The sequence below is a fragment of the Scophthalmus maximus genome, chromosome 9 (assembly GCF_022379125.1).
Source record: "Scophthalmus maximus strain ysfricsl-2021 chromosome 9, ASM2237912v1, whole genome shotgun sequence".
NCBI lineage: Eukaryota > Metazoa > Chordata > Actinopteri > Pleuronectiformes > Scophthalmidae > Scophthalmus > Scophthalmus maximus.
In genome coordinates this window covers 9,199,004-9,210,000 of record NC_061523.1, presented here as the reverse complement: position 1 = coordinate 9,210,000, position 10,997 = coordinate 9,199,004, and the positions used below count along the sequence as shown (strand labels likewise).

The window sequence follows — 10,997 nt, the reverse complement described above, 5'->3', positions numbered from 1 at the left end:
CACGTCGTGAGTCTCGGCTCACTGGCTCTGCCCCGATTCTCCATTTACTGAGATGATTGAAGGATGTATGCGTATGTAAACTCGTTAAACGGCATCCATCAATTACTGTTTCTCCTCAGTGACTTAATGTGTTGATGATGAGGGATGGAGAGAGAGAGAGAGAGAGAGAGAGAGAGGGAGAGGGAGTGGGGGAGCTAGGAAGAGAGAGCAGAATGAAGGACAAAATGAGAGAGAGAGAGAAAGACAAGCTTGGATTCAAGAATGCTGACTGCTAAGCCGATTCCATTCGATTCACACCAGTGGCTTTGGCTTGATGGGGCTGGGGAAGAGGGCATTATGTGTGTGTGTGTGTGTGTGTGTGTGTGTGTGTGTGTGCGCGCATTCAGGGGGTCGACATATGCAGATATAGAAAGAGAGATGACTACAGTGTGTTTTTTGCGTGCATGTGCAAGGCTGTGTGAGAACAATATGGTGTGTCAGTGGGGTTCTCCCGGGCTGTAATTGGGTCAGAGTGTGTCTTGTCTGTGGAAAAGTTATTAGTTTCAAGATTCAAATATGATTAGGATTGCCCCCCGCTCCCACCTCAAGTCATTACCAACGCATGGCCACAAGATTCCCTCTGGTCTCATCTCTGAATGTGGCTTCCTGTTCAACAATTAGACGAAACAAGGGGAAGACACGCGCGCGCACCACACACACACCACATCACAAAGAAAAAAACGGACACTTTTGTCATTTCCACCGTGCACAGCAGCTCCTGTATTTTGTTCCTGTATTTTTAATTGTATTTTTCATACCCTGTGTGATACTGTGCTGCTGTGACAAGTGAATTTCCCCGAGCGGGATGAATAAAGTTGTCTATTCTATTCTATGTGAAGAGATGAGCCAGTCTACAGGGACTCCATTGTCTGAAGTTGTGTGTACTGCACTGAACTGCACACACTCCCCCAGATGCAGTAGCGGGTTTTCACTCTATTGCAGCACTCTCCCTGTCTGCTGAATTACAGCTAGCATCAGCAACTAAGTCTGAGAGCTATTGGCACACACACGCACAGACACATACTCACCCCTCTGACTGCTGCTAGAGATGGAAACGGTCTCCATAGCAACATTCCCCTCTCCTGTTCAGCGCTCCGCCAGTAGCAGGTCCACAGAGGGCGTGAGGGGTACAAAACAACAAGCTTACTCTCTCTCTCTCTCTCTCTTTCTCTGTCTTACATTATTGTCACTGTTAAACAAGAGGGCTTGCCTCGGCTGTATGTGTGTGTGTGTGTGGGTAGGACAGACATTATGCCTTGCCCTTTTAGCCCGGGGCTGTATAATAATTACAGTCACCAGTAGCCTCTCCTATATCCAGGCAGATGTATGTCTTTGAGGAGGAGAGGAAAGGCTACCTTAAGGGTAGGTGTCTGCTCTTTACTTTTTCCGGTGGAAATATACTGGAGCAATGCAGAGACACTGAGAAGTCTCAGCGATGTGGGAATAAATACAGTGATTACATGTCACTTATGTTGTTTTTCTTGTCCAGCTGACAGAATGTAGGCAGTGACATATATCATCTGCAAAGAAGTGCACGGTTTTAAAGGTTTATGGCCACTTAAAAACTAAAAAGATGAAGGACCAGGAGAGTCTCTGAGCAACATGGGGTCTTGCAGGCAACAGGAGACAGATGAATGGCGATATTAGAGTGGTGGAAGTGTCCTTTAAAAAGCAGAAGCGCAATTAAATGAGAGAGATTGGCTCAGTTTAATAAAACGCGGGGCTGAATTGGTTGAAATCATGCAGTGACTCATCCAGTGGTGTGTCCTAACCCATATTTCTCCAAAGTAGGGTAACTGTGCCGGAGAGTCCTCTGTGGGTTTGTCACGAGACTCCCCTCCCCTGTCCCTCCTGTGTTTTCCGGAAGTCACTGTGCCAGATCTGACTTTGAAGGGCTTTCTTTTTTTTGTTCTGACTTCTACCTTGACAGCTTTGTGCACAACCTCACTGACATTTTTCTTGTCCCCCTCTCCACTCCGCTTCCTGTGTTGCAGCTGACATTATCTCAACGGTGGAGTTTAACTCATCGGGGGAGCTGTTGGCCACCGGGGATAAAGGAGGCAGAGTTGTTGTCTTCCAGAGGGAGCAGGAGGTAGGAAATGCCAACAATGCAATGCTAATTATGCCACTCTTCAGCTGAAAGGATTTTAACAGCCATGAAACATTACAGGTGGATTGTTTGCTCTTAAATAACTGGGGAAATGTGCGTATTTGAAAAGAGGACTGCGGCTTTTGAAATCCAACAGTAAATATCCTTAAACCGCAAAAAACTAAATCCTCTCGAGCCGATGTGGGGCTTCGGTTGGATCATCATTATGAATTCATGTTACATGGAGAAGCATGGTTTAAAACCACCTAAATGTATTCTGAATTCTAGATAAGATCCCACAGAATTACAAACACATTTCTTGTGATGGGGAAGACATAAAAGTACAGCGTTTTAAAGTTGAACGCTCATTTCAGTATAAATGTGGTGTTGGTATCTTGTTTAAGGAATAGGTTGAGATTTTTAGGAAACTGGAAGAGTTGTGGTCCCAGATTTTTTTTCCTGCCCTTTTGAAAGAGCAAGGCACTTGGCCGGAAAGCACATAAACATATTTCCTAATATTTCAATGAAGTCACATTTGATATAGACAATAGCCCAAAATTCAATTGATCGACAGCCAAGAGGCAAGACTCTAACGGTTTCTCTTTCCCTTCCTCCTCATCCAGAGCAAGAGCCAGCCCCAGCGTCGAGGGGAGTACAATGTTTACAGCACCTTCCAGAGCCACGAGCCGGAGTTTGACTACCTGAAGAGTTTGGAGATTGAGGAGAAGATCAACAAGATCAAATGGCTCCCTCAGCAGAATGCCGCCTACTTCCTGCTGTCCACCAACGGTCAGTCCCTTAGCTCGGCTTCTGTAGGAGCGACATCGGGTGGCAAAATGGTCAAAGGAACCATAAATGTGTCGTGGCAGAGTGTTCAAATGTGGGCGTAGTGTTGGCGCTCGTCACTAAAAGTGTCAGCTAAAGGCATGATTCATTCCTCACTGCAGAAGGGTCAGATGTACAGTTGATATAAAAAAAAGAGACGTTATTAAATTCACATTTCTCTGAACGTATTGGTGTTTTGCTTGACTGAGCAGCTGCTACCGGCAGAGGCATTTCAGATTGAGTACTTCATGCTTGGCTGCCACAGCAGGAACACTAAGACACACACACATATATCAAAACATGTGCCACCGCACCCCATACCGTACCATGCACGTTAGCTGAAACAGACACGTACACATCAGCAGAGAGACATATTGCAGATTGCGGGCTTCACGCATGGCTGCCGCAGAAACGCTAGCGGTGGCTGGAGCAGATGGTGGCGTTTCCTGTGGCGATGGCCTCGCTGCACCGACACCAATATTCACAGTGGAAAATTAAAAGAGAGACAGGGGGGAAAAAGCAACAACCTGACTGCCGCCGCCACCCACTTCACTAGACCGAGAAGCTGGGATGTAACTGGTGTCTATGTGATGCAGTGTGGAAAACGCGCACAGATGGCTTTTTTCTTCTTCAGGGGAACGTATACTACAGCAGGGAAATATAGTCAACATGTAGATTGGTATCAGTGACATCAGAATCTACACAGGAGCCGCCATTCATCATCCCCGCTGGCTGCTGCCCAGCGTCATGCCAGATTGGCAGCCCAACCCCCTGCATCCATCTTGTATCTGCAGCTTCACTGTGGTGAGGCGTGATCTAACTGTGTTCACTGTTTCTGTGTTCTGTCCGTGTGACGCATCCATCCCAGACAAGACGGTGAAGCTGTGGAAGATCAGTGAGAGAGACAAGCGTCCGGAGGGCTACAACCTGAAGGATGACGACGGACGGATCAGAGACCCGTCGACCATCACCTCGCTGCGGGTAAGAAGAGGTCACGCAGAAATGATCAGATCTAACACAACCCCACCCCACACGTGGTAAACCGCTCTATCTAGTCAAACTGCAGGTTGCGATCCGACGACGAGGAAAATATCCAAAGCGTCCAGATCAATCACAGGTCGAGACAAAAACAGAACATTTCCAAGCTAAAACCTCAGCGACCTCAAAAACACACAAGACTCATTAAGCGTCAATCTTCTATAAATGCTAAATATGAAAATCTCATGTCACTTATTCCATAAATAATTAATTTTAATCTTTTTTTAATCTTCAGAATGCACCGTGAATGCTGTAAATATTAATGTGGACCCTGCAGACAGTGAATAGCTTAACATTATCATGTAGGCTTAGCATTAAGACAGTAAGTTGGCTCCACCACAAATAACAATATCCACTTGGCATTGGCTTTAAAGCCCACTAATAAATGTGTTATATCTTAGAAGTGCTACTTCATTTTTATTTCTAAATCTTCTAATCACAGAGACATTAGAATGGTATCAATCAATTGTTCACTCTCTTCTCAAAAAAACTATCCTCTCAACTTATTTCTCAAAACTGTCCAACCTGTCCTTGAAATTCTGCAGTCTGGAAAAATGAAAATTAGAAGTGCCAAGGTTTCGAATGAACCCGTCCTTCTGGAAAGGGACGCTGTTGTTCCACAGCAGACATTTTCCACTGGTGATCGTTCTGTAGGTGCACGTTGCCAAGATAAACTAAAAACATTCATTTTGATCCTTTGCACACACGTGTTTCCTATGTGACACATAAAAACTGTTCTGTGACAAAGGCCTATCCTCAGTCTGAAGTCTGAATAAGAAATGTTCATATATACTGATTCACTCAACATGAAACATTCGGCCGTTTCAGTCTTTACTCCTGCACGAACATCTTGGCGACACATTTCATATGTGTCTCGGCGTTGATGTACGGTTTCTCTTTTTTAAATACCAGCTGAATGTTTCCGTGTCAGTGCTGACAAATGACAGTCTGACACCGTCCAAGCCGCAGTCTGTGGGCAGAGTGAGAATGAGTGATCTATATGTGCAATGAGGTGAAGACCACGAAAGGATCATCCTCTCTCTCTGTCTCTCATTCTTATCACTCCACTACCAGTTTCATTTAACCACAGAGCAGACAGGCACATATGACACTGTGTGTGTGTGTGTGTGTGTGTGTGCGCCTGCCATAGTAGATTAGTGCTGTGTTCAGCGTGACTGTCCCTCTTTGTCTGGCTGGCCAGGGGATCTTAGCAACCTGGAGGACAGGCCGGGACTGTGGCAATCCTGTTTAGAGGCTGTGAAATCTGTGCGGGGCGAGAGAGCTGAGGAGCACAGTGTCTGAAATATTAGTCCAAAACGTACAGCCAAAAAATCAGAACAAAAAAGGGGGTTATCATATGACATTTCATTAAAACATTTAATTGCACAAAATATTTAAATTTTATCTGTGTTGGTTTAAGATGCGGAACTACTTTTGAATTCTGTGTTGTAGATTTCTAAGAGGGAAAGCTACTTTTTAAAGAACGAACACATTTAGAAAAAAAAAGAGAAATCTTGTTTTACATGCCAGAATGAAGAGGATGTAGTAGGTTGTTGCGAAGGTGCAGGGCCAAGCCGAACAGTGTAGCTGTCAGTGTTCGGGGGTTATGGGTTAATGCGGTCCGCGTCTCCCTGGACAGCCAGTGAAAGACAAGGAAATGAAGTGACACCCATGGAGATACAGCAGCCTGCTGGGCTGCCATGTCTCTCTGTCAGTGCCAGCACCGAACGGGAGAAGAAGGGAAGAAGCAGCCGATTTGTTCTTCTTGCTCCCTCCCCTCCCTCCTCTCTTTGTCTGGGTTTTATCTGGCCAACGGGGGGCTGCATGCAGACTGGAGCTGGGTGCCTTTGATGCCGGAGCAGCACTGTGAAACTGTGTGTGTGTGTGTGTGTGTGTGTGTGTGTGTGTGTGTGTGTGTGTGTGTGTGTGTGTGTGTGTGTGTGTGTGTGTGTGTGTGTGTGAGAGAGCTTTTCTTAAATTTGCAGAGTTCAGTTATCATTCCTCAGCAGAGCCTAGCGATGCCCTTGGGCCTTTACCCTCTCCCTCTCTCTCTCTCGTACACACACACACACACACACACACACACACACACACACACACACACACACACACACACACACACACACACACACACACACACACACACACACACACACACACACACACACACACACACACACACACACACACACACACACACACACACACACACACACACGAGCAAGAAACCATGTGACCACACAGCCACACATACACAGATAAATATCTCGGAAAGGCTTCTAGGTAGCCAGCCTCTAAGTGCGTCAAATAATGGACCCTTTCTTTCTTGCAATATTTCCCCGTTGGTTCTTCACGTTTCCTCTTCCCCTTCTCTAACCTGACCTGTCTTTCACCAATAGGTGCCAGTGTTGCAACCCATGGACCTGATGGTTGAGGCTACAGCCAGGCGCGTATTCAGCAATGCCCACACCTACCACATCAACTCCATCTCTGTCAACTCTGACCTTCAGACGTTCATCTCCACGGACGACCTCAGGGTGAACCTGTGGAACCTGGAGATCACGGATCGCAGCTTCAGTATCCTCAACGTAGTTGCGTCTTTTTAATGTCTAGGAGCTGCTGTATCTCAGGAAAGCTTTGTATGCATCAAATGTGGCTGTTTTTCACAGCATCAATTTAAAAAACGGTTTAAATTAAGCTGTTCACTGAAGAAAGCATAACAGTCCACAGTTGCTGTCCACGAGAATGTGTCCTTAGTGCCTGTCTCTCAGACATTGTGGACATCAAACCGGCCAACATGGAAGAGCTGACGGAAGTGATCACCTCGGCGGAGTTTCATCCCCAGCAGTGTCACACCTTTGCCTACAGCAGCAGCAAGGGCTCAATACGCCTGTGTGACATGAGACAGGCGGCACTCTGCGACAAGCACTGCAAATGTGAGTATCCAAGCCGATGATGGGAAAAATTATTTTAAAAAAGGGAAGTAAATAGGTCTACCAAATTTCTGTCTTGTCTATGGCGCCTCATTGTGTCTATTGTTATTGTTGGAAAAAGAACAGACTAGTGCTGCAGGTTGGCGTAAAAATATGCCCAAAGAACAGGTGATAGCTCCCTGAAACTGTTTACAGATGTACATGCAATACGGCAGAACCAAATTCACACTCAATTTTCTGTTTCAGCATCACCTTTGTGTGTGGCAGTGACATGCAGACCTCCCCCTGATCAATATGCCAGGACTGATAAGCCATCAATAAATCTTAACGTGTGCTTGTCTCAAACGACGAAGGGGCCTTCTATGAAGCTTAACATCACATGCGTACACTTTGGTCGAATGAATAATGAATACATTGACATTTTCACAGGAAAATCAATGGCTTAAAAGCAATCACATTAGTCCCTCGCGGACGCACCTTGTTGTTCAATAATGTCAGTCATTTCCTCAGACGTATTGACGTGTCCACTGGACCGTGCACCGACGTGGCCCGTTGAATTTCACATGAGCACGAGCTAAATGAAAATTTGGGATTTGGAAAATTTATGAGAACATTTCAAGTTGTGTGACTGAGCCGCTCATACACACCCACGCACGCATGCAAACCAATCTTGCTGCATCTCCTACATACACATCAAGAACACACAATCATACTGTATCCCATCCTGTACCTATAAATCTGGGAGGCTGCTGTTATCAATCAGTGTTAGAACGATGATAGATGGATGAATGGACGAGGGTGAGGGGTGGGTGGAGGGATAGGAGAGGATTGCCAAAGCCTGAGGACAGAGAGAGATGGACCAAAAAGCTCCCCTGCCAACCCCCCAGGGACCCTATTATACACCCCTGGAGTGGGAGGGGAGGGGAGGGATGCACACACATACATATATACATGCACACGCAGCACACACCCATTTATACACAAACACTCATTCACTGACACACAAAATCCAGCGGGGCTCAAATGGGCCCAGGACTTAGACATTGATTTGTTTTTCCTATCCCTTCCTCATCCCCCTATTTTTTCATCTCTTGCGCCACATCCCTAGTTAGACTCCCCACTGACACATCGCAGAGCTATTCGCCCCGGCCTCGGCGGAGGAGGAGGGAGGGGATGTATGGGAGGGGAAGAATGGCGGGGGCAATTTTTTGAGAGATGGAGAGGAGCGAGAGGGAGGGAAGGGAGGAGGAACAATAACTTGACAGCTAACGATGGAATGCCTGGCTCTCATCCCCAGCGTGCTGGCCTGCGCACAGATGAGCAGCTGCCAAAATCAATATGAATCATAACCAATATTTACCCAGCATGCTGACCCACGACTGTCTCCCTAAACACACAGAGAAATAATCCTGCGAGGGGATGCAGCTGCCGCGGCAGAGTCCGCATCCAGGCATTGTCGCGGCCGTTATTGTTCGCTAATGAAGGCCCCCGACCAGCCGAACAGAATCGCCTTTGTGTTTTCTCGCTGTGAATGATTAGAGACTTTCGAGCAGCGACCTCCTCCTACGGTGTAAAAGTGTTTTAACTTGCTTTTTTGCTCTGTTCTGTCTTAAGACTTTGAAGAGCCCGAGGATCCCTCCACTCGCTCCTTTTTCTCTGAAATCATCTCATCCATCTCGGACGTGAAGTTCAGCCACAACGGTCGCTATCTGATGACAAGGGACTACCTCACTGTCAAGGTGTGGGACCTTCAGATGGAGAACAAGCCACTGGAGACATACCAGGTACGGATTCATCCTGCTTCTAAGTTGCTTGCCAGGCGGCTGGGAAGCCTCCGACGGTAACTCTCCGCTAAGTGAAGTTGGTAGATTGCGGTCAGACCCGGATCAAATCAAAACGTATTGATTTCAGACTAATCACTCAACATAATCCTGTTTCAGTGTCACTGTGTCAGCCTTTACCCCAGGAGGGCTTATTGGGGCGACTGCCCGTGAAATAAGACAGATAGTGTCGGTGCTGATGCAACCTGAAGGACAAAACCTCCCACTGTGTGGTCACCGGGGTCAGATCCACACTGTCTGATCAGGGGAAGCCATCTCAGGGCAGGCCATGATTGATAAGGCCCCCAGCCGGGCTCGAGGGATCCTCTCTTTTCAATTGCAGCTCCGCCTCCACCTGCTTCCTAACATCTTAGCGTGGGTCACTCGGTCCTGACGGATTACTGAAAGTGAAGCATATGGTAGTGCAGCTTATGGTTTGTGTGGTTGACCACTGAAAGGCGATGTGGCAAACTTAAGATGCTTATGATCATGAAAAGTATGATCATAATCCATCAAGTGGTGAAGATAATCTTTTTTTTGGCTCGTTTGTTCGTTCTTCAGGTTCACGATTATTTACGAGGGAAACTATGTTCTCTGTACGAGAATGACTGCATCTTCGACAAGTTTGAGTGTGTCTGGAATGGATCAGACAGGTGAGTCCATCCATCCATTAATATAGATCTATATATACACATATAAATACACATCACTAACCCTCTACTTTCCTCTGTATCTCCTTAGCGTCATAATGACCGGGTCCTACAACAATTTCTTCCGAATGTTCGACCGGAACACCAAACGGGACGTCACTCTGGAAGCGTCCAGAGAAAACAGCAAACCCAGAGCCATTCTCAAGCCTCGCAAGGTACAGCGATTCTCATCCATACAACTTGCGCCATATCAAGTCGAAGACAACCGGATTGACGTCTTCAAGAATAGCACAGAAACTACTTTGAGCGCTGGTTTTCTAAGTAATTCTTTGGTTCAAATATGCCACAAATTCTGTGGATGCCCCTTCTAAAATGTCAAAATTTAGCTGGTTGCTGGGTGACCAAAATCATGTCTCGTAGTCAGTGCTAATGTTGCTCTGTGACACATTAGCATTATCTCCTTTATGAGGTGAAAATATGTCAATGTTCAGTTTGACAGCTATTTTTTTGCTGCCCCCAAAGTGGCCAAAAAGCGATCAATTAGTACTTCTTTAATGTCACGGAAATAACTGTTAATGTATGCGTTTAAATCACATCTTCACGTCTCTTTGTCCTGCAGGTGTGTGTCGGTGGGAAACGGCGCAAGGACGAGATCAGTGTGGACAGCTTAGACTTCAGCAAGAAGATCCTCCACACCACGTGGCACCCACACGAGAACATCATCGCCGTAGCCGCCACCAACAACCTCTACATCTTCCAAGACAAGGTGAACTAAGGGGCAGTCTGCCCTGCGGACCCTGGGCCCACCGCACATGTGAGGGGCTGCAGGGAGAGGCAAGGGTTTGGAGAAGGAGAGAGAGATGGACCCCTCGCCTACATCCTTCTGCTCCTCTCCCTGTGTCTTGTCGCCGCTGGTCTTGATTTTTTGCCGCTCGGCTGAGGAAGTGCAGAATCGAGTATCCGGCGACGGAATGAATTTCAGGAAGCGGGAAAAATTGATTCGACCCGGATGTGGAAAAAGATTCCTTGCAACCAAGAATGGACTTTCATTCTTCAAACTGACCTATAATTTTATTTATCTCGCCATGCGGACACCTGAGGAAGGGAATCCTGTGTATTTATACAACAAGAGGATTGCGGCATGAATAATGTGATGTAGCAGCCCCTCTGGACCCTGAAGAAAGGGGCTGACGTGGGCACACAACGTAAAATAGAGCACACAGACATAAACCAGGCCTACATGATGGTGCAGCTGACTGCCATGTAGCAACAGTGCCCCCTCTCTTTCGGTCTGCTGCAGTGCATGTGCGGGTTAGGGACGGTGCAACGCGCTGCAGGGTTCCTACAGACGAGGAAGAGACCTTTTTAATCTCTGACCCCAGAGACTGAGGGGTTTTCTCTGCCTGTGACACAACACGGTCTCTCCAGCACCAGTTCTGTGTCTCCCTGCGGAGACTGCTGTAGTCTGCAATGTGAACGGAGCCCTTCCAGGCTGTGTCCATCGTTTTATTTAATGCTGTTGTTTTTTGAGTACTTCTCTCGGTCAGTAAGTCTGTTTAGAAGCTGTGGTGCCTTCTTTTGGTATGTGGGGGGGTTCGATGTA

The 10,997-nt window shown here is 46.8% G+C and overlaps 1 protein-coding gene across 2 annotated transcripts in view; it reads left to right on the top strand.

Moving 5' to 3' along the window:
- LOC118319337 (serine/threonine-protein phosphatase 2A 55 kDa regulatory subunit B beta isoform) overlaps positions 1-10,997 on the top strand; it is a 36,174-nt gene extending 25,177 nt beyond the window's left edge. For both annotated transcript variants that reach the window (XM_035649648.2, XM_035649650.2), the window contains exons 2-10: positions 2,034-2,131; positions 2,752-2,917; positions 3,822-3,934; positions 6,391-6,568; positions 6,763-6,927; positions 8,539-8,708; positions 9,306-9,397; positions 9,486-9,609; positions 10,014-10,997. In XM_035649648.2, coding sequence (XP_035505541.1) covers positions 2,034-2,131; positions 2,752-2,917; positions 3,822-3,934; positions 6,391-6,568; positions 6,763-6,927; positions 8,539-8,708; positions 9,306-9,397; positions 9,486-9,609; positions 10,014-10,169 — 1,262 coding nt within the window. In that variant the 3' untranslated portion in view covers positions 10,170-10,997. The remainder of the gene's footprint in view (positions 1-2,033; positions 2,132-2,751; positions 2,918-3,821; positions 3,935-6,390; positions 6,569-6,762; positions 6,928-8,538; positions 8,709-9,305; positions 9,398-9,485; positions 9,610-10,013) is intronic.